The sequence below is a fragment of the Calonectris borealis genome, chromosome Z (assembly GCF_964195595.1).
Source record: "Calonectris borealis chromosome Z, bCalBor7.hap1.2, whole genome shotgun sequence".
Lineage (NCBI taxonomy): Eukaryota > Metazoa > Chordata > Aves > Procellariiformes > Procellariidae > Calonectris > Calonectris borealis.
Window position 1 is genome coordinate 47,171,076 of NC_134352.1, and position 24,474 is coordinate 47,195,549.

Below are 24,474 nucleotides of genomic sequence, written 5' to 3' on the forward strand. Positions count from 1 at the left end.
CAGTGTGAATTAGGAAAAAGGAAAGAAATTCCAATAATGTCCTCTGTAGGTGTTTTCTAAAACAAAGAATGCTATTTTTAGTTTTTCTCAGTCTTATAGAATATGCAGATATTTTAGCTGAATTGAGAAGCATGTCTTAAGTCTTTACTGTTGATGTGATGCCCAGTCTAGCCTGCAGATCTATACCTCCTGTATTGACAAGCTAATGGTATATTCCTAAATATGTCATACTGCTTTTTCTTCCTGAAAAAAACAGTGTTATCTACTTTTGCACGTGACATGTCTCTGTAGTCAGCCTCTTCATATAAAGATGATACAACTTTGCATAAAGTCAGCTGATGATAAATTTGGTATTACAATATGTTGCTTAGAAGGCAGTTAGGTTTCTCTATGGAGTGCAGTCAATGTCATCAAAAGGTACTCTTTACCCATGAAAGAGTGCAACCATCTAGTTAAGGTTTTCCTTCGGATTAATGGAAGCAGCATCCACTGAACTAAGTGTGATTTCTCCCTCAATCTGCTGCACTCTTTCCCTTCTTAAGAAGTATCAAGACTTTTAAAGAGTTATGCATATACATATCTTTTAACACTTGAGTTGTTTTAGCAACAGCAAGCATGAATGATATGAATATGACACCATATTTTGGTCCTTTATTTAGCTTCCTTGGCTCTATTTTCAATCTTCAGCTATCAGTGGAGGAAGAATCAGGTTGTAAGGTGACAGAACATTGGAAAAAACTTGACTAGATATACCGATTTTCTCATTTACAAGCAAAACTTTCAAGCTGATTAATTGTAGACAACTGAATTTAAAGAAAATAATATAATAATAGGTAGAAATTACAATGTTTGTCTGTCTTTTGACTATAAAAGTAAGTGAACAGATTACTTCTGCTTTATTTTGCCACATAAAGTGATGGACCCTCTTTGGATAAAAAAGGGTAGAAAGATCTTTCTAAAAAGCCATGTATGTAACATTTTGCAATGACCGCTGCATAAAATGACATTGTGTCTGGTTCACTGTACATTTGAGTGGCAGGAATAATACATCTAGACATGTAGCTGGGAAGTTAGATAATGATGACAACGTTATAAAATGAGAAATTAAAACATCAGGGAGATATTGGATAAAAAGGAATCATAGTAACTTGGAGATTTTGTAAAGAGAATAGAGACTAGAAAAACTTTAAACAGCAAATGGGAACAAAGTTTTTAAAAGAAATGTATTTGAGAAAAGATGAATGAACACAAATAGAGGAAAGAGAGGGGAAGTTTATAATAACTGTCAGAAACAGGATCTGACAGCTCTGAAGAAGAAGGTATAGGAAATAACAGAGTGGCAGTTAACACAAGGAGCAAATGCAAAGGCAGTGAAAGATTTGGATCCCCTGAAATATTGAGGGGAAAAAAGAATTTTCTTGAGGCATGTCAGATTGACAAACACTCCCTGAAGACAATGACATCTTTAATTAAACAGCACAGGAAATAGTACCTTTCATCTGCTAGCAGTTCTTGTATGCTACCAAGTTACAAATAAATAAGCCCACATCAGCAAATATTATTTAATCCTAAAAAACTCCAAACCCCCACCAATCTTTAAGACAGTAAAGAAAAGACGAGCTCAACATATCTTTTGCTTTTTTGCACTTGAAATTGTACTCATTTTACTGACATGGCAAAGAAAAACAGTTTTGGATTTTGATATATTTTACTTGGAATTCAGTTTTAACATTGTATATTTTACAGTTCAGATAATAATCCAAACTGAAAAAAATCAGACTTGCAAGGCTCATTATAATAAATCTTTTGACCAATATTCTTATCTCACCCCTCTTTTATATTAGACTCAGAAAGGAGTGAAAGAGGTCTTCCATGCATGCCTACCTTTACACAGCTAAAGATATTTCAAGTCTCATGGTGAAATACAGTAGGCAAAGCCCAGGAAACAACATACTGAGTGACATGCAGCGGAGGAATTATCTCTGACTTTGCAGAACATAGCAACTTAAAAAGCATTTTAATAATCTGAGGGATCCAAAAGGCTCTCCAGACCCACGTAGGACTGTATTGAAACCTGGGCTAAAATGGAATTCTAGGATGCTTTAATGAGCAAAAAGATGCAAAAGACATACTATTGAGTTTGAATGTGTTGAACCTGACTGGGTAGTTGTTTTACTAGTAATTAGTAATAAATGTGTTCTATAACAATATTTCCCTGATCAGAGAGGAACATACTGTTATCTGTTTTGTGTGGGCACGTCTCTCAAAGCTAGTCTGATATGAAGAAAAATGTTGATTATCGAGTCAAGACATTTTGAATAATACTTCTGTTTAACATATATTAATATTTCATTTTCAGCTTAGAATTGTAAATTAGGTTTTCCAGATAAGAATGTGACTCATTTAATATATAGTAAGAGCTAGAATAAATTAATTGCATTTTTTGCAATAATATATAAGAGAAAGATGTTATTTATTTTAAGTAAAATGAGCAACTGAAAAGCAAAAGGAAAGTAAATGGCTTTTTTAATTCACAAACCCCTCAGCTTGCTGTATTAGTGTCAAAATAATGCATGGTCTATCCACCAATTACATGGTCAAATACTCTGTATTTGACTTGGAATCATTACATCCAGCTGGATCTGTGCATGTGCTGAGCTGTCCTTGTAAAGGCTCTGGATACATTAGTCTTCTAGGAGGTGAGTTCTTGCTCTAACCTGATTATCAGGAAGTTTTAGCTATCTGGATCATTTTAGGTACCAGCAATTGCTTACAGTTAATAAAGTACTAGTAAATTATTTTGAAAAATCAGCAATCCAACCAGTAGAAGAGAGGGTAATTCTCATTAAGATTTTTTGAATTGCTGAGAAAGAAGATACACTTACATTGTACCTTTTATAGCCTTGGAGTCTAAGTGTTAAAAAACCCTGCATACTGAATATCATCCATAAAATGCAACTAACTATTAGTTAATGTGTATTGAATGATCACTCAATTAACAGCAGACAACATTACTAGACAGAGAAGGCATGTGAGAATTTTATATCAAATAGGCTATGCAAGCAAATTTTAGAAATGTGAAAATTAAGTTAAAAATTTGGCATTTTATCTGCAAGTACTTTGTAAAAAAAATTTTGTAAACTGAAATGGTTTTGTCTTTACAGCTTGTCTTTGTTATCCACAAATCCAATACTCATTAAATTGTAGATGGATTGCCTATGAAGAGTTTTAAAGATAAAAGTTTTGAAATTTGACATGAAATATTCTAAGTCTTTCTAAATGAAAGGAGAGATTTTCTACCCTGTGGGATTTATTATAGTCATGCTTACAACTGTTTTGAATGCATTGAAATGAATGTTTCAGTACATTGCTATTGGTACAATTTCTGATCACGTGCATATTTAACAAACGTGACATTGTAATTTTTGCTGGCTTTTCAGGGCTTTGCACAGTATTCTGTACTCTTTTATGGTTATTACAATAACCAGAGGACAATTGGATGGCTCAAGTTCAGAATGCCTCTTTCCTATTTCCTTGTTGGAGTTGGGACTATTGGCTACAGCTTTATGATTGTCATTCGAACGTAAGTTCTCCTTGGCTCTGGGATAAAGTACATTCAAAAAGGCAGATAATTCCACTGTTGACCACTGAGACTATTTTTTTAAAAATATGATAATTGTAAAGGCAGGAAAATGCAAGATCAAGTGCAAGGTCAAAGTCATGTAAGATTCTTTCAGCCTGTATTTATTTATCTATTGTTCTGCACCAGCAGCTGTGTTGCAGCGTTGTGGAAGTGGGAAAAAATCTTTACTGAAATAACGTAACACTTCCCTCCTGCAACTTCAAAATGAAAAATGAATGCATAAAGTAAGGAACTGAGCTTTCAGCCCATCTTTTCATAGTATTCTGCATCTAGCAGAATGTGAGCTAACATCCAGGAAGTTTAATTGTTCTACCTTTAATGATAGCTTGTGTGAGTTAAATTCTTTTACGAAGGAAGAACACAAGAAAGAAAGAAACATACGGCAAATAATTCTGTGTGTAACTCACAGCAGCAAATGATTCTCAGCAAGACTATAGTGGTTAGGTCACATTTGCACAGTGATGTAGAAGAGTTAATGCTACTGGCCATGGTAAGGATTTAATGTTCTGTGGAATGCAAAATAATCTCCAGCAGTGTGAAAACTATACTTAATATAGTGTTAAGAATATAACATTAAAAAACTAGGAAGCATAGGGGTAAGTGAAACAGGGCCTAGGCAGTACAACTGGCCCAGAATCAGTATTTAAATTAAATAAAACCAGAGTTTAAATGAAATAAAATCATTATTTTGTAGCCAAATTCACTGTTGGAATAAACTGTGATAATTCTGATAGTTTCTAAGATAGGCCGCCAATGAATATAATCTTTAATACTCTTGATTCAAGCAAAGTGACCACCTACCACAATAATAGGGTCAGCTATAATGGTGGCTTTAAAAGGTGCCTATGGTGAAAAAAATCAGAGCACTGCAGGTCAAGATTCAAGGACACGTGTGAATATAGAGAAAACTGCAGTTAATCTATCTCCTCTGTTTCATGCTAAAATCAGTATTTTTCACTTGCATGAGCACTAGATTAATTCATGTTCTGTTTTTCAATTATTACATGGTTTCCTGCATAGGGCAAGAAGCATTTCAGAAGGAAAAAAAATGTCTTCAGTTACATATATGTAGTTTTGGAGGAGGAACAAATTACTACAATAAAAAAGTAATTGGTTTAGCTCGAAAATATATTTCAAAATATTTTTTGATAATGTAGCTGTGAAGATTAGAAAAGTCTTGGTCTCAGACAATTGTATTTCAATGACTGTCACCCAGACCAAAAAAAAAATATTCCTTCTAGCAGAAAATCCTTGTGGCCCAAACAAAGGAATATCCTTGAGGAAAAAAATACACTGTATGTGCTAACTTCTCATCTGGCCACATGACACTAGTGCTGATGAATATTTAGGCAACCTTGTGACAGTTCTTGCAGTCTTCTGCTCTTTGCTGTTTCTGCAGAAAGCAACAGAGTGGGCACAGAAACTAAAAGCAGTGTAATAGGAGGTGCTACCATTTTTCTGCTGTTGACAGAGATCTGGGAAAAGGAATGTCTATGTGAAAGAGGTAGTGAGGATTATAAGCACTATTAGTCTATTTAGGGGAAATATTTAGATTTAGGGCTCCTCTCTGCAGCTCTTCCAGTACATCACATAAAATGGAAAAATTTCTGGTCTCAAAGAAATGATATCCCAACCACAAGACTGTTCACTATTTCATTAGGAACTCTTGAGAAGGAATTATCTTAGTCTAGAAACCAGCAGCAGGGCAGATCCTAACAAGAACCTTTCATGATCTCTGTCCGTTCTGTATCTGAGCAGTAAAACAAACAAACCCAAACCTGGTATTGGTTTATGACAGCTCAGAAGGATTTTCTGTATTATTTACTTACTATTCTCTTCCTGGATTTGAGAATATGTCTTTTACTGGACTGTTAAAAATGTGGTATGTAGAATGTATTGATATTAATAACATAACTCTGCTGCATTACTGAGCTTTAAAATAGGCATTGCCTTTTCCTGATCAAGAAATCTATACAATACTGAACGCTAATGATCCTTGTGCTTAATTGTTTAAATTAAGTGATAAAGTATGCAGAAGCAGACCACTATCATTACATGAATGACAACACTTTGAAATAGAGAAGTTAGCTGTCAAGATTAAGTCAAATCACTGAAGAAACAATTTGATGTTTCTGGATACTGTTCTAAATGTTGCTTATAAGTGCATAGGAGATGAAAGGGAAAATAGAAAGTTGTATTAGTGATACTTTTGTATGGTATAACCAGGTTTTGTTCTGGCTTGTTATTTTAGAGTTTTTTTTTTCTCTTTGTGAAGTCTCTAATAAAATCTATTGCAGTTCAGGATGTTCTGCAGCTTTCTAATTGAGTCATCTTCTTGATATTGTTTTCCGATTGAGTTTCTTATCCAGCAGAGTTTCTCTGAGGTGTTAAGAATTCATTTTTTCTCATCAAAATGTGTGTTGTGAGCTCATAAATTATCTAAATATGAAAATCTTCATCCTTCTCTCTTGTTTCAGACTGGACTTTCCAGATTTAGTATAACATGACTGACTAATAATAATGTAGGTTTTTTCAGAACAATGTTAGAATTTAAGAACAATTTAAAAATCATGCTCACATAGCAGAACTAGTTCTAACAAGATCTTCCTGTGTCTTTCTGGCTTTTGTAGAATGGCAAGGAATGCAAATGAAGAAGGTGGTGGGGATGATACTAGTTTTAATTTCAGCTGGAAAATGTTCACAAGCTGGGACTACCTGATTGGCAATCCTGAGACAGCAGATAATAAGTTTGCCTCCATCACAACAAGCTTTAAGGTAAAATAGAGCTCACTAAGGAGAGGTAACCTTATTTGTCTTTCACACTGGTGTGAATCAGATGGAACTAAGGTCAAGTATTAGCTGTGCCTGGGGCCTAGAAGCTTAAACTAGAATTGGTAACTCTATAAAATGTTTTGCTCTTTTCTCACAAATGCACATTTTTAAAGTGTGACAGTTCCTTTTCTGGCAGCTAATCACACATCTACTGGGTCACCCAACCTTATAGCACCTCACAAGCTGACAGAACATGCTGCCAAAATTTCTTTTTGGCGCATGAGTGCAGGTGTAACAAGACTCAGTGGGGACACACTCAACAGAAGCAAGGTGAACTCTGGGGGGCCAAAACCTGAGGGTCTGCCAGGGTCCAAAACAGATTTTATGAGACAATATAAGCTCGTCTCAAAACATGATGCCCAGGTGTGCATTCGCATCTTTGTAATTTATTTAACTGACTTCTAACAACTGGGGAAGCAATGTGGATTCTTGACCATTAAAGTACTCATAATATTCTTTTCTTTCTAACAAGTGCAGGAAGCTATCGTGGAGGAGCAGGAAAGCCGAAAAGAGGAAAATATTCACTTGACTAGATTCCTGAGGGTTCTTGCTAACTTCTTAGCCCTATGCACACTTGCTGGGAGTGGCTACCTCATCTTTTTTGTTGTCAGAAGATCCCAGAAATTTGCCCTGGAAGGTCTGGAGAACTACGGGTGGTGGGAAAGAAATGAAGTTCGTGCTAGCACATTTCTAAAATAGATGTGGTTTGAAACTGTGTTCCTCTACTCTGCATGTTGCCTTTTTTCCCTGAGAATTTAAATGCTCTGAGTGTGCGTGGTGAATGTCTAACCAAAGAATTGTTCTTGTCTCTCTGCTTCCTGCGTCATTAAAATGATTACTCCTTGGTTGGTTCTTTCAAGTGTCCCTTTGAATTTACTTTTCATTTGAGGCATTTACCTTTCCTTCTCTGTGCTCTTAAGATTGTTTTCCAGCCACTCTATGGACTCACAAGATCTCTTCAAGGAGCCCACTCTCCTGTTGCTTTCCTCCTGAGACTGGCCCAAGCAAAGTGACTGGTGTGTGCGCATATCTAAGGTTGCTTGGGGCCTCATGGGTACAACTCTGCAGTGTAGCAACAGGATGAAACTCATGCCTTCCAGCTCCAGCTGCCCAGTCCAAGAGTCCAATACCATTTTTTTGTGCTTAATCTGCTTTTTTCTAGAGCAGATGCAGCCTTGCCTGATAGAGGTGTATAGCAATAGAGATTGTGTTTGCTGTAACAGTACGCGGTAAGCACCTGAAGTCAGTGTTGCTATATGAAAACCTGGGCAGGTTTTACTTTCTTAGCAAAGACACTGCTGTGTATGTTGTAAAACTAGCTGTTTGTTATTTAAAGCTCATCTTCTGAGCTGGAGTGTAAAGTAGATATCTGATTTAAGGTAAAGCAAAAAGATGCTAGCCTCACAAAGATGCTTGGATTGGGGACAATGGAATGAGGAAAGTCAATCCTTAATTTTCAACACCAAAACCTGACTAAGAAAGTAACTTAAAAAACTCCAGCAATCCACTTCCGGAATCCAGAGAAATGGGGCTGTTGAAACTGGGTTAAGTTATTTAATAAAAGTTATTACATTTTGATCTGATGGGAAAGAAAAGTCATGTACAAAACTGCTTGGCTTAAAGCAACACGAGCTCTAAGTGTGGCAACAGACTAGCAGATGAAGACAGTTCAGGAGGAATTCAGCTTTCTCTCAGTTGAAAGATGTGGTAACAGATTTGTCTAAGAAGAACTGTGCTACCAAAACCTGTTATATTAGCTTATGCTGCAATCTGGAAAGTAGTTAAGCATATGCATGTTTACATTCATTGTTTTAGTTTTGTTTGCTTTAGGAAAAAAATACTTCTAAGGAGACTCTGTATCACAGAACTAAGATCTGGAGCAGTTGTGTCTCTAAAGGAAAGTGGATAAGGCAACATTGCTGTTATTTGGCTGAAGAATGGTAGTGAATATATTTGTGAGGTATAAATATTGCACTTGATTGGATATAAATATTTAATTACATAAATATATTTGGCTTCTATGTAACAGCCATTTAAACATTTTTCTTATTTTCTAGATCAAGCTCTTTTATGTTTGTATCATTAATAAATGAATTGAGATTTTGATCAGAAAAAAAACCTAGAAACACTTAATGTACTATTTAGAGCAAATGAAAGTGCAGCTCTTACATACAATTCAAGCAACAGTATGTAAAAATTGACACTCTTCATAAAAATACTAAACTCCTTTGGTAATAAATTTCTTTTCATCACACTGGATGTATTAAGGGATTAAAAAATGTTTACATGTAATTATGGTGTCCTTGGAGCAACCCGAGGTAAATACATTTTATATCATCTGTTCCTGAAGCTCACAGCCTAATAAAGTGCCACTGGTGACTTTGTGGACAAGACCTTTTTCTCTCTGACTATCCCCCTCTGTCATAGTGTTGTAAATTTTTAAACTCCCTCTCCATATCAGCAGTACCTAGTTCTGTCAGATGGCAGTTCAGATAAAATTGTCTAGTGTGTCATGGAGAGCAGGAAACTAGTGGAAACAGGCAGACTGGGACTGTTAAGCCCTAGCCTTTGCATCGCTCCTCATACATGGCTGTGGTCTGATGGTTGGTCATGGATGAATGATGATTCTGCTCCATGCGACAATTTCCCCATGACTGTGGAAATTTTAGTGGAGAATAACGCCACTGATTCCCTTGGTAAAGTGCTCTGAAATTGGATGAAAATTGCTGAACAAAATTGACTTTTCTCATTTGATAGAAGGTTGCAGAGCTAGAAGGTAGTATGAGCATCTCTCTGGTTCTGAGGTACTCAGAATATACTCCTGTATATTTTTTCTCAAATATACTCCTGTACTGTTTAAAAATAAAGCTACTTAAAAGCTGAGAAAACTTACGAGGAGACGGACTGATTTCTTTGAATCAGAATGATTAACAACATTTGGGCAAAGAGGAGATAAGTTTTACACATAAATTTTTTTTTCCAGCAACAAAAAGGTATAGCTTTAACATTCCAGATCTTGCAAGCTGAAACAACCCCATAGATCTTTTACTAAAACTATCCTGTTATTTATCTTAACGTTCCTAGTAGTGGATATGGAGTACATTTATATTGAAGTTGTTAAGCCATGTTGCCAATGATCTTTTTAATTCTGGAAATCATCAGGCAGCTTTTATTAGTATGAAATATAATTTCTAAATCTAATTTCTTTTTAAAAAATGAAGGTGTATTTACTAGAAAAATAGGTTTTTATTAGTGCTTTCTGCAGCAGATGCTAGACAAATCTATGACTACTGCAATCATTGTTATTGGAAAATATAATTTATTTTAGCTAGACTACTTACTCTTAATGAACTTATCATTTAACAAACAAGCAGTCAGTGTTCAATATTTAATGTTGTGTTGGCACAGTTTGATATGCCGGGGGGCTGGTGTTTAGCTGTGATTGCAATCACAGGATTTCCTACCAGATTCACAGCAGCTGGAAAAGCTTGTGTAAGCAGTAATTTTCTAGCTTTTATAGTGTAATGTGGGGACTTGGTATCTGGAGTAGTTAATGTCAGAGAGAGATTAAAAACTGTGTTTTTAACCAGATTTTTAATAATTACTGGGTACCTCTTGGTTGTTGTTCCTTTCTTAGGGAAAATTCTATCTCAGTAGGGCAGAGAGGGCTTTTGAAATTCACTCAGCAGATAGCCATTATAAGACCACATTGACCATCAACCGTAACTCTACCATGTATGCACACTGGCATGTTGTCCCTCTTCTGGCATATCATGCCACAATTTTTAAGTCACACAAAGCAGTGAAACTGTCACTGATAAAAACAGGGGAACGAAATCTGCTCCAGCACCTGAGCTTCAAGATAGCAAGAAGTCCAGAATATAAATCAGCTCCTTTCTGAAACCAAACTAGATTGAAGTGGCTAAAATTCAATGGATGATTCAATGGATGATTTCTTTGTCCAGCAAAATCCTTCACAAGAAACTAAAAAGTATAATGATAATATATCTATGAAACTATATGAGAAATGTTTATGCTTTTGAAATATAGAACCCATCATAGTTTTTGGATTTTGAAAACTCAATGTACTACATTTTGTCTCAGTAAAACATTGCATTTTTGGTTGTAATAATTTCTCACTTTTCAGCTTTGCAAGTTTCTGTGCCTCATTTCACCTCTTATCTTAATAACGTTTTTTCTCCAGAATTAGAAATGCTCTTGAAATGGGGAGCATGAATAGTCAAGGCATGGAAAAATGCAGATAGAAAGCAAATGAGAAAGAATATGCTTGCTTCAGATAAGCGGTGAAAAAGGCAGAACGTGACAAAAATATAGAAAATATTGAATGTTCAAGAGAAAGAAATGCAGTGATTTCTGTCCTGCCTCTCCCATGCGGCAACAAGGAAACTTTCAATAAAGTTAGCAGGTACTATATTTAAAACTGCCCAAAGGACATACCTTTTCTTCCAAACCACATATTCACCACATCTTCCAGTATGAGAATTGAGGGACATCAAATGAACTGAGTAGAAACCAGGTTCAAAAAAAGCAAAAGGGAAGGAATGGTAGATATTGGGTGCCAGTGCTATGAATGCCAAAATTTACATCCATCTGAAGGAAGACTGATCTAAGGCATGAAAGAGAAATCCTCTGGGAGTTACTAAATAAATAAAAAACACACCTGACTGAACAAGTACCCAAACTGAATATAGTTGGAGTATAGGACTTATTATTCATATATGTTTGCCCCTGTTCTTGCTTATCCCTGGGCATCTGTTGGGCTAGGCCAACCTTTAGTGTGACCCAGGACATCTCTTCTTATGAACACGTTTGCCCCTGGAACTTGTTGCGGCAGGAGGGTATGATACACCATAGTCAGTGAGGATTCTGAGGATTGAAGTTCAGCAGTTTCACAACAGGACTGAACATTACTATTGTTAAACAGGATATACAGCTTGTTACAATAAGTTTGAATTTTAAGAATCCATGATTGGTTGTGTTGGTTGTAGTTGACTCCTGCAGGTTTGCCATCTTGGGCTATATTGGGTATAATTCTTTGGTTTAATGGTGACTGAGACAATATGTGTTATAAACTATGTCAGATACGCTGAAGACTTCTCTTAAAAAAAAGTTCATTATGAAGAAAAAATAACCAATATTTTGATCACGAACATCTCATCCCCTTCTAGAAGTACCAAAAAATAGGAATATCCACAATTCTCATAAGAGAAAATTTATTCAAGGCATTAACATATGAAACCCAAAACAGCTAGTATAATAAGGTAATATAATATAATATAATAAGGTTAATATAATATAATATAATATAATATAATATAATATAATATAATATAATACAATTATAATAAGGTAAAAGGTGGCAGGAGATTCAAATATAAATTCCGCCTTTTTCAGTTATAAACCCAAGTGCTGCAAGAGATGATAGCTACAGGTTTTTGGTTGGTTGTTTCTTTTTTGAGTGTTATGAGGTGACTTCTTGTTATTTTAACAAGATAATCCTAGTTACAAATAACACTATCTAAATGCATAGGAAACATCAGTGAATTCCTGTAATCATTAAAAAAAATCTACATACTTCTTACAGGGTGCCACAAGCCATGCACAGAATGCACTACTGATTGCCTACAAATGCAAAAATCCATTAGCTCTAGAACTCATTAAAAATCAAGAACGGAAAAACAGCAGAAAGCAAGCCGTTGATTTATTTTCATTAAGAACACCAGTCTTATGGATGAAATGTTTTTATATATTTGTAAGTGAGTGAATTTATTTGTTGGTGTAGTGCCTTTCTGCTGCCATATTATTTCTGCAAAGCAAGAGCAAGCCTAACTCTCTTGGTAGCACAAAGTTAGAAATTTATTAAAATTTATAATAGTTCTAGCAAAATGGATTCCAGCATGGCTGAGAAATGCTATTTCAGAGCAACCGGAAGACTAGAGTTCTGTGAACAATTATGTTTTTTGTGACTAAATCAATTATTTGTACTTAATTAATCTCAAATAAACATGTTTGTGTTTTGCAACAAGCTTTGTGACTTAGATTGAGACAATGTTTTCTGTTTCTTGTTTGTTGTTTTTAGTTCCTTACAGACACACTTTGTGTAATGAAATTTTATTTTAAATTGAAATTGAATAACTGCATTCTTAAAATTTTTCAATTATTTTCATTTTTGGCTGACACAATGAATTAGAACCAAAAGGTTCAAGTAGACCTGAAATAATTTTCAGCAATCACTTAGGAATGTTACATTACTAGAATGTCTCACTTGTCTGTAGAATTTGTAACCTATATTGTATTTCAAACTTTCTATAAAAGCTAGTTATCTGTTTTTCTCAGTCTGCTTTCAGTAAACTTTTTCCATTTCCATACTGCTATGGTGATGAGATAATTTTATTAGAGGTTTCTAAGAAAATCAGACAGAAAGAAGTAGGATTGATTTGAATTTGCTTATGCAGTGACAACATTAGATCTGAGAGAGTCTAGAGAGCTGGGCAATCACAAACTGTATGAAATTTAAAAAGAGCAAGTGCTGGATTCACCACCCGGGGTGGAGTAATCCTGGTTATATGTACAAATTGGGGTATGAGAGGCTGGAGAGCACCCCTGCAGAAAGACATGTGGGGTTTTGGGTTGGTGGCAAGTTGAATATGAGTCAACAGTGTGCTCCGGCAGCCAAAAAGGTCAACCGTGTCCTGGGGTGCATCAAGCATAGCTAGCCAGTCGAGGGAGGTGATTGTCCCAATCTACACTGCACTAGTGTGGCCCCACCTCGAGTACTGTGTGCAGTTTTGGGCGCCTCAATATAAAAAGGACATCAAACTACTAGAGTGTGTCCAGAGGAGGACGACCAAGGCCTCAAGGGCAAGACTTAAGAGGAGTGGCAGAGGTCACTTGGCTTGTTCAGCTTGGAGAAGAGAAGGCGGAGATGTGACCATAGCAGAGTTGGATGTGCTGATCTCCTCTTTCTGGTGACCAGCAATAGGACATGAGGACACGGAATGAAGCTGCATCAGGGGAACTTCAGGTTGGATATTAGGAAAAGGTTCTTCACTGAGGGGGTGGTTGGTCACTGGGACAGGCTCCCCAGGGAAGTGGTCATAGCACCAAGCCTGTCAGAGTTCAAGGAGCGCCTGGACGATGCTCTTAGTCATATGGTTTAGTGTTAGGTAGTGCTGTGAGGATCCTTTCCAACTCGAGATATTCTGTTATTCTATGATCTGTGAAATACAGAATTAAGTTCAGGTGAGATCTCAGTTAAATTTAATTTAGTGCAGTACTTTTGTAGGAATGCTTTTTATAGAACATCTATGTGTCTATTGGGAAGATGTGGTAGAGACGTAGCATAAAACAGTACTGGAAAAAGGTTTTGCTAAGTTCTCTAATAGTAGAATTTTGGTTAGAACGTAGGTTCTAGTCAGAATAACTAACATTTCATTATTTCAGAGGTTCAAGTGAAATGTAAAATGAAAAAAAGATCTCATATATCCACCTGCAGTAGTTTGCAACTGCCTTTTCATCCCTTTCTTCCTTTGTGAAAACATCTTGTGACTCCCAGAGTGGATTTTGTTCTTCATTAAATCAAAAACCAAATAAAAATGGAAATACATCCTCCACCCAAATCAATAATAATAAAAGAACTTGCCTCTAACATTTCACTGTAAACTTTGTTTTTCTTTTTTCTTTTTCCCCTTCTCAGGTGAACATGGTTATGTCACTTTTAGGAATGTTCTGCCCAACTTTATTTGATGTAATCAGTTCTCTGGAAAACTACCACCCTCGAATAGCTCTAAGATGGCAGCTGGGAAGAATCTTTGCTCTTTTTCTTGGCAATCTCTACACTTTCATTATCGCCCTAATGGATGAAATCAATCTCAAGGCAAGCTGTTTACTTCCCTTCGCTATTTTTAACATGTAGCTGGGCAAGGGTGAGTATTTCCAGCCAGACATGTCAGCAAAAGACGTTCTTTTCTTTCTGTACTATAAATCACATCCATGTCTGAGCTGGTAATAGAGTCTTGCAGTAAAAAGGTTGAGAATTGGTAACAAGCTCATGTTGGTTTTTTTTTTCCCAATTTATTTCTTTGCTTAGTTGGAAGAAGAAAAGATAGTCAAGTATAACATGTCAATATGGGAAGCCAGCCTGTACAACGGTACTATTCCAGAAAATTCGACTGCTCCTCCAATACAGGTGGACCCTGCAGATGTCCCCAGAGGACCATGCTGGGAAACAATGGTAGGACAGGTAATGTAACTGCTTTGAGTTCGTATTTGAAAATAGATCATAGTCTGTTACAAGATATGATATCTAAACCCTCTTTATTTCTGCTAAGTGGTATTAAGTTGGGAAAATGTGAGGAAAAGCAGATGTGGGACTTTTTCTTGAGCTAAAAAGTTGAGAAAAAATTATTTGAGCTTCTTTGGACCTTATCTAATAGGGAATTCTTTCTTCTAGCTTGACAGCATTGAAAGCATTTCCTCTCCTCTCCCCTGCCCCCCCCCCCCGCCCTTCCACTATTCTCTTAGAATCATAGAATCATAGAATCATAAAGTTTGGAAAAGACCTTTAAGATCATCGAGTCCAACCATCAACCCAACACCACTATGCCTACTACACCATGTCCCTCATCTACACGTCTTTTAAATACTTCCAGGGACGGTTACTCAACCACTTCCCGGGGCAGCCTTTTCCAAGGCTTGACCACTCTTTCAGTAAAGAAATTTTTCCTAATGTCCAATCTAAACCTCCTTGGCACAACTTGAGACCATTTCCTCTTGTCCTACTGCTAGTTACTTGGGAGAAGAGATCAACACCCACCTCGCTACAACCTCCTTTCAGGTAGTTGTAGAGCGCAGTAAGGTCTCCCCTCAGCCTCCTCTTCTCCAGACTAAACAACCCCAGTTCCCTCAGCCGTTCCTCATAAGACTTGTGCTCCAGGCCCTTCACCAGCTTTGTTGCCCTCCTCTGGCCACCCTCCAGCACCTCAATGTCCTTGTTGTAGTGAGGGACCCAAAACTGAACATAGTATTTGAGGTGTATTTACCTTCATTTACCTTTCTCTTCCCCATCGCATCTTGTCTTGCAAAATCTGTTTAACAATTTTGAAAAGCAGGATTCATCACAACTCCTAATAAATGTGGCAATACTGATTAGAATTTTGATCAGACAATATCAATTTCTGACTACAACAGACCTATAGAAAAGATGAAAAAAAGGAGTACCTCAACAAGGAAATACATGTAAGATAGCTCTTACAGCAGTGTGCTTTTGAGAAGGCTTCTCTGTCTTTAGCCAAGTACCATAATGCAAAAGAACTATAGTGGTTTAATGGTAAATCTGCTCAGTCATTTTATTTGATTCAGTTGAACATTTATTTTTATTGACCTATTAATATAAAATGTCATTTCCAAATAATTTTCTGACATCCCCCTTTCCTCTATTTGATCATACCCCATTGTTTTGTGCATGAAAATGAATTCACCACTGAATCACAACTTTCGCTGTTGCTCCATCACTTTGACAATCTCACCTCCTGACTGAGTAAATCACCAGCAGGGAGCAGACAGGCAGGATAAACAGCACCTCTATTCATTTCGCGGATGCTGAATAATAAACTAAGAACACCAAGAGCTCATCACTGCATTAATTTTCTCCTTAATTTCAGCTCAGGGAGAGTAATAGCCTTTTGGGCTACTGGGGTAAGACCAGTTAGAGTATGGTTTAGTGGGACTTACTAAAATGTAAGTAGAGGATTGAGGGTTTCCATTAAGATTTTCTTCTTTCCTCTCCATATTCACTGGGAGTTGGTGCTCCTTGAGAAAGCAAGCCGTTCACTTTTTTTTTTCTTTTAATCTTCTCAAAGTCAAAAGGATCAAAAGCAGTTTAAGATATCAGCTCAGATTTCTGTTGCAATGGTGATCTTGGCTGGAAGCCTTTCCCAGTCTAATCATACCCTGGAAGTCTCATCTGACAATATGAGCACAAATTAGAGCAAAGGATACCTCTAGCAAACAAGGGGCAGTTTTTCTCCTGGCATTTTTCAGAATCAGTGAATGTAGAGGAGGAGCAGTCTTCTCCATGTTGAAGCAGGGTAAGCATAATTAGGGATCTAGTCCAGTATTTCATGATTATTGTAATTATTGATTTCTTAAATATATTCTTAAAAGAAAATATTGCTCCAACAGGAATTCGTGCGGCTGACAGTCTCTGATACAATGACAACATACATCACAATTCTAATTGGTGATTTCTTGAGAGCTGTCTTCGTTAGATTTTTCAATTACTGCTGGTGCTGGGACTTGGAGTATGGATTTGTAAGTATCTGAGTTTCTATTTTAAATGTCTTTATCAGATTATCACTTCACATTTTTGTAGTAAGTTACACTTTCTTTTCAATCCTACAGAGTTAACAGTTGGCTAGACGCATCACCTTCAAATTCCCTGAACAATATTTTGCTAGTTTTTCTCAGAATTTGTTTATGCCTTGATATTTGTTTTGTTCTTTCAACTTCTGTAACTTTAGGAAATTTTTTTTTTTTCATTTGATTGTGTAGGAAAACTGGGTACACATTTTTCACACATTTCCAATTTAAAAGACTCATTCCCTGTTCCACAGAACACAATCTCATTGATTTCTCTGAGATTTTGTATAAGTTCTTCTAGCACACAGTGTTTGTGGAGAAAAATATTGTTCTAGAAATATTATGTATATTTTTTACTAGAATTAGCTTAGCTGAAATAAAGTTAGTAAATCCCATAACATAAGCAGGTGTAGAGCTCTTCACTTTGGAGTTGAGACTTTCACTCTTTTATACAGATCTGAGGTTAGGTTAACTTAGCTAGCTAATATTCCTACACGGTAAGGTCTGATGTTGTTTTTTTACCTGTTATGTAGTAGTCAGGGTACTGGTAAAGCTTGTGAAGCTCCTGAAGCCTCTTTTGTACTTACTGAGAGGTATGGAAAAGAGGGAAGTCATTTAAAGCTATCTTGGGTACATCTGCATGAGCACCCATTGAAGCTGTTCTGCCACCCTTTTGTCCTCCTTTCCTCAAAGTTTTACCTTCATACAGGTACAAATTTCTTGTTTTACTGAAAGCAGCCTCTCGGGAAATGATAATTTTCCAGAGAAAGAGAAAATTTTGGTGTTTTCTATACAAAAACCAGTTTTCTGGTATAGCAATCTCATTGCTATTGTCTGGCTCCTATGAAATTTTGGCCTTTATAGCAAGGTTCAGATTTCTCCCTGTTAATTCTACAATGTGTCTCAAACAGGACTGGTGTAGGGCTGGAGACAAAGACTACCAGTTGGCCAGGTTGTAGAATATGCAATATGAAAATGAAATGCAGGAATTTGAATACAGCATGGGCAGAGAGCCAGCACAACATGTGGAACTGTGTATTTTCATATATTTAAATTGCATCCGGAGCGTCCTTACATTTTCAGATGTTTCACAGCCAATGCAATAGCTAAGGCTGGATGTGGGGAACACATGAATCATTGTAGCCAGTGCTACATCTGACAGGAAATAGCTCGGACATTGTATTTTTCAAAGATGTTGAAATGATAGCCTGGATCTTTTCCCTCTCAGGATATCCACAATCAATGAAAGGGCCTGAATGAATGCAAGTCTGAAAGCCATTCTGAAGACTGTAAGACAGACTCTTTACCTGGGATGATTTGGCTTCCATTTGGGTTTCCTGAAGCCTTTCCGCCCTTGCTATTTACTCTGAATATGCTGCCTTTTATGCAGGGACGTTTTGTTTCATGACCTGCCCAACTACAGGAGCCTAGTGCTATTTGAGATGAGCCTGGGTATGCAGAACAGCTGGATGGGGCTACTAGATGTATTTTTTGTGAGACACCTGCAGTCTCCCGGTGTTGGGAGCCACACAGTGAACTGTAGGACAGCTTGGCTTGAACTGGGAGTGCTAGTTGTCAGGTGAATTGTCATTCACCCATTAAAAATTCAGACTTAATTTTTGCTTCGTTTTTTGTTACCATTAGGGATGTTAATGGAATATAATACAGTAATTCAATCAATATAGCAGAGCCTATAAAGGAAAGAGCTTTAATTAAGGATCTGGACTAAAGAGCTGTGCAGATACAATCCTTCTTTCCAGCCATTCATCTGTATACAAAGTAAAGAACATAGACAATAAGCAGTGAGAGTGAACCTCACAGCCCACACAAGGGCTTCAACACTGTTAATGGAAACAGTGGCATGTTTATCCAGCAATGAGGGGACACTTATTTCCAAGATATATATGTTCTCAAAGTGTCAACAACACATCTGCTGGTAAGAGATGCTGAAACCAACTTATCATTGACATTTTTATTTGGCAGTATATAAGAATGGCTATAACGGGCCTGGTCAATTATGGTCCTCAGGTCCAGTAAGCTGCCTGAAACAACAGCCAGAAGTGGAAGTGCAAACTGGAAATCATTGAATTTATGGAAATATCTGAGCTTAAAATCTTCCCTAGGAAGTAGCTATACCTGTGTCTCTGTGGTTAGTGGCTATGATGTACCTATCATCCATTAATTTTTAGACTTTTTTTATACCCTAAATATTTTTGACAACCAAAATGTCCTTTGGCAAAGAATTCCAGAAATTAACTTGCATGTTGTGTGGAAAAACACTTCCTTTTTGTCATTTAAAAATTAAATCTCAAATTATTTTATTTGTTAATGCAACCCCCTATGTTATGAAGAACAGTCACACATTTTTTGATTCTGTATGAGCCTATTTATTTCTCCATGTTACTTATGATATTCTATCCCTCTATTCAGCTCTCCTTAGTCAACTGCTTTCCAGGTTGAATACTACTAATCTACTTAATCTTTCCTCTTATGGAAGCAGATTCATAAATACGTGCAACATAAATATAGCAGTTTGCTGTAAACATATACATATGTATCTGTACGTATACACAAAACTACACAGAAAGAGTGTAGGGGCTCCAAGTATTCCAACAATATAACATAGTACAATTCAAAATTGTGACTTTAATTTGTGATTTTAATAGAATAACTTTGTCTTGGCTCAGCCATAAGGGCATAGTTATTTTTGTATCTCATCCCCCTTCCTCTATCAGTCATCCATGTAATTAATACCTGGAAGATACAAATTACGCATGACCTTTTTGTCCACCCACTATGGTGAATCATGCAAGTCACCAGCCATGGTGTAGCAAAACTCTCTTTTATGAGAAGGCTGATTAAACAAAATCTTGTGACAATGCAAAACCATATGAATAATATGCTTGAATAAGACATATAAGTGTAAACCAAAAGTTTATAGCAATAATTTCTTACCAGAAAGTTTTGTTCTGGTGCATATACACACAAATATGTATGTGTGTATTTCAATCGCTGCTGAAATTCAGTGTATTTAATGTTTGCAGATGGAAGTGTTTATGAATTAGAGACTAATAAATAGGGTAAAAGAAGAGATGTGGAAATGATTAAAGCTTTGGAAAAACAGAATGAAAGTGTCAGATGAATAGCTCAGAAATATAATACTAAAGAATTATTTGTTTACGGTATTTATGTGTGTATACTGGAAACAAAAATGTATGATACAGTGCTTTCTTCAGCAGACAAAGCAATAATGAGACCCCATGGCTGAATCGTGAAGTAAAAATTAGAATCAAACACACTCAAATTAGAAATAAGATATTCATATTAAACAGGGAAGACAATAATTGGCAACATCTATCGATGTTTAAAAAGAATTCTTCAACAGTGTAACTGTTAAACTCAAAATATGAAAGATAGCGTTCTAGTTCAAACAGGAATTAAATCACAGCAGCCTCATGGCTGGTACTGTATTGGAGGATACATGAGATGACCACCATTAACCACTGCAATGGAAAATTTACGAACTGTTGTTTTAAAATTGATTCAGTACCCAGAACTATTTTTAATTCTCCATTAGCACCTTCTTCTGAACAAATCTCAAAAAGATTTTCAGTAAAATACCACAAGCTGTATTAAAGTCTGTCTGTTGGCCTTGAGTCATATTAATTCATTTCATGATTCACTGATAAGATGCAACAAGGGGCCTTACAACACAATGCAGCATGCTGCTGCTGTTGGAAGTGACAGTTTTAATATACTGTAATCATAGAATCATAGAATCATAGAATCATTAAGGTTAGAAAAGACCTCTAAGATCATCGAGTCCAACCATCAACTCAACACCACCATGCCCACTAAATGATGTCCCTAAGCGCCTCATCTACACGTCTTTTAAATACTTCCAGGGATGGTGACTCAACCAATTCCCTGGGCAGCCTGTTCCAAGGCTTCACCACTCTTTCAGTAAAGAAATTTCTCCTAACGTCCAGTCTAAACCTCCCTTGGTACAACTTGAGGCCATTTCCTCTCATCCTATCGCTAGTTACTTGGCAGAAGAGACCAACACCCACCTCGCTACAACCTCCTTTCAGGTAGTTGTAGAGCACAATGAGGTCTCCCCTCAGCCTCCTCTTCTCCAGACTAAACAACCCCAGTTCCCTCAGCCGCTCCTCATAAGACTTGTGCTCCAGGCCCTTCACCAGCTTCGTTGCCCTCCTCTGGCCACCCTCCAGCACCTCCATGTCCTTCCTGTAGTGAGGGGCCCAAAACTGAATACAGTATTCGAGGTGCGGCCTCACCAGTGCCGAGTACAGGGGCACGATCACCTCCCTGCTCCTGCTGGCCACACTATTTCTGATACAGGCCAGGATGCCGTTGGCCTTCTTGGCCACCTGGGCACACTGCTGGCTCATGTTCAGCCGACTGTCAACCAGCATCCCCAGGTCCTTTTCCTCTGGGCAGCTTTCCAGCCACTCTTCCCCAAGCCTGTAGCGTTGCCTGGGGTTGTTGTGGCCGAAGTGCAGGACCCGGCACCTGGCCTTTTTGAATCTCATACAGTTGGCCTCAGCCCATCAATCCAGCCTGTCCAGGTTCCTCTGCAGAGCCTTCCTACCCTCCAGCAGATCAACACTCCCGCCCAACTTGGTGTCGTCTGCAAACTTACTGAGGGAGCACTCAATCCCCTCATCCAGATCATTGATAAAGATATTGAACAGGATCGGCCCCTAAATTGAGCCCTGGGGAACACCGCTTGTGACCGACCGCCACCTGGATTTAACTCCGTTCACCACAATTCTCTGGGCTCGGCCGTCCAACCAGTTTTTTACCCAGCGAAGAGAGTACCTGTCTAAGCCGTGAGCCGCCAGCTTCTCTAGGAGAATGCCATGGGAGACAGTGTCAAAGGCTTTACTGAAGTCCAGGAAGACCACATCCACAGCCTTTCCCTCATCCACGAGGCGGGTCATCTGGTCATAGAAGGAGATCAGGTTGGTCAAGCAGGACCTGCCTTCCATGAACCTGTGCTGGCTGGGCCTGATCCCCTGGTTGTCCCGGACATGGCTTGTGAGCGCCCTCAAAATGAACCGCTCCATAATCTTCCCTGGCACCGAGGTCAGACTGACCGGCCTGTAGTTCCCTGGATCCTCCTTCCGGCCCTTCTTGTAGATGGGTGTCACATTGGCAAGCCTCCAGTCACCTGGGACCTCCCCTGTTAACCAGGACTGCTGGCAAATGACGGAGAGCAGCTTCGCAAGCTCCTCCGCCAGCTCCCTCAGTACCCTCGGGTGGATCCCATCCGGCCCCATAGACTTGTGAGTGTCCAGGAGGCGTAGCAGGTCATTAACTTCTGCCTCTTGGATTATGGGGGGTTTATCCAGCTCTCCGTCCCTGTCTTCTAGCTGAGGAGGCTGAGTATACCCTGAGGATAACTGCTCTGACTATTAAAGACTGGCAAAGAAGGCATTAAGTACCTCAGCCTTATCCTCGTCCTTGGTGGCAACGTTCCCCCCCGCATCCAATAGAGGATGGAGATTCTCCTTGGCTCTCCTTTTGTCATTAAAATACTTGTAAAAGCATTTTTGTTGTCTCTCACGACAGTGGCCAGGTTGAGTTCTAGCTGGGCTTTTGCCTTTCTAATTTCTACTCTGCATGACCTAACGAGATCCCTGTACTCTTCTTGAGTTGCCTGCCCCTTTTTCCAAAGGTGATAAACTCTCCTTTTCTTCCCCGCCCGTTCTTCTTACAGCACATGGGGACAGCCCGCTCCTGTGCCTTTAAGACTTCCTTCTTGAAGAATGTCCAGCCTTCCTGGACTCTTTTGCCCTTCAGGACTGTCTCCCAAGGGAGTAGTCATCCTAAAACTCTTTTTGCAAGCCTACTGAAAGCACCTGTATTATTTCTTTCAGCCATCATATTCTGAATTCGATATAAGTGGAAATGTGCTGGGACTGATCTTCAACCAAGGCATGATCTGGTAGGTATGGCAAAGCATGTTGCATCTGCAGGACTGCAGAATTTAGCTGTATCTGTGAAAGATTCTTCTGAAATGCTGACCCTGTCCCATTGCTTTAGTTTGATGGAAGTGTAATGCAATATATATCAAACTCTGGTACACTGCAATCAGTGGGACCACTTCAAAACTGGTTCTGGGCTAAGATTATTGGACCAGATGCATCAGGATTTTGCAATGAGCTGGTAAGACCAACCAGTAAAAAGCTGTGTAGATGAATCTTATCTTTTTGTTGACTGACTGTTTGCTAGAGCAAGCAGCTGGCCTGTAATGTTTTGCTTTGAATTTCAGCCTTTCAAAATACTTTACCACTCTTTTCCCATGCGTCCTGTGAAAAAAGGCCTTAAAACAAATGTATGTACACTTATCTGTGCAGGCATGTGAATATGCACAAAATGCTACTGCTGCAGTATTAGTCCTTAGCTCTAGAGGAGAAGTCGTCTATGTTTCATCCCATTTTTTGACTTTACATAAGTGGTAAAGAATACCAGCATGTAGAGTCCTCATTCAAGATGCTCAGTCTTCCTCAGGAACTGTCCTCCTCAAGCACTGTTGACTTCTCAAAGTTAATTCTTGCTAAGACCTAATTTTTCACCCTTAATATGACTTTGCTGATCAGACTTTTTGCTTGGTGAAAGCTCTTGCTTCTGTAAAGCCCAAAGGTTGTGTGTTGCGTGCATGTCAAAGAAATGCCACAGAAATATGGCAAAGAAAGATAGCCCCCACAAGCAATCCCTAAGGGAGGGACGCACTGAAGGACCCAACAGCATCACTGTGGGCTTGCTCAGAAGGAGGGTATATTGCATGGCACCACCTATGGCTTCGTAGTAATGGCATGCCATAAGACTGTGGCTGGAGGGAGTCCAGCCCTGCTGCTGGCATGTAAGGCACCTAAATTGTGTCCCGCACCTTAAAAAAGTGACTTAGCTTTGCAATTGGCATGTTGCTATCTGCCTTGGGACTGGCATTCTAATTTCTGATAGGTAACATTTCTCGGGCTGCTGTTCATCAAAATGATGAGGCTGCAACATAAAATCTGCTTGCAATTTTATACACAATTGATGGCACTAATACTTTCTACTGCTGTAACTAACACTTTGGAAGATAAGTTGGAAATCATTCTCTACCTGATAGACGTTGAGGACTGGGTGAAGGAGTCGATTCCTGATTATTCTCTAACAAAACTTCTATACATACCTATCATTTTTATACTTCATTACATGTACAGACTCTGTGCACTTCTAAGCTGCCATGCCCCAATATACACGTTCTGGCACAGAAACTGTGACTTGTGCTTTTGTGATGCTATTTAGATAAAGCATTCTTCAGCTTACTGCTTATTGCAGTTTTGGGACCACATTTACGTGCTAATTGATATTTGCAGTGCCAAGTAAGGCACTAGTGTTGTAGTGTTTTTCAAAATAATGTCTGATGATTCAAACTGAACCAAATACATCAGATGAATAAAAAAAAGGTTGACTGAATTATAATAAACATACACTGCCAAAACCATGTTTATCATTAATACATACATAGGATGAATTGGTTTCTGTTTTATGTGAGCTTTACAAATTGTATTGCACATGCTTGTGCTCTTCTGAAAAAGAATACA

At 38.1% G+C, this 24,474-nt stretch overlaps 1 protein-coding gene across 1 annotated transcript in view; it reads left to right on the top strand.

Annotated features, from left to right (window-relative positions):
- TMC1 (transmembrane channel like 1) overlaps positions 1 to 24,474 on the top strand; it is a 71,605-nt gene that overhangs the window by 37,809 nt on the left and 9,322 nt on the right. The window contains exons 9-15 of the mRNA XM_075136329.1: positions 3,441 to 3,583; positions 6,274 to 6,418; positions 6,953 to 7,147; positions 14,193 to 14,372; positions 14,586 to 14,738; positions 16,679 to 16,807; positions 22,759 to 22,826. Coding sequence (XP_074992430.1) covers positions 3,441 to 3,583; positions 6,274 to 6,418; positions 6,953 to 7,147; positions 14,193 to 14,372; positions 14,586 to 14,738; positions 16,679 to 16,807; positions 22,759 to 22,826 — 1,013 coding nt within the window. The remainder of the gene's footprint in view (positions 1 to 3,440; positions 3,584 to 6,273; positions 6,419 to 6,952; positions 7,148 to 14,192; positions 14,373 to 14,585; positions 14,739 to 16,678; positions 16,808 to 22,758; positions 22,827 to 24,474) is intronic.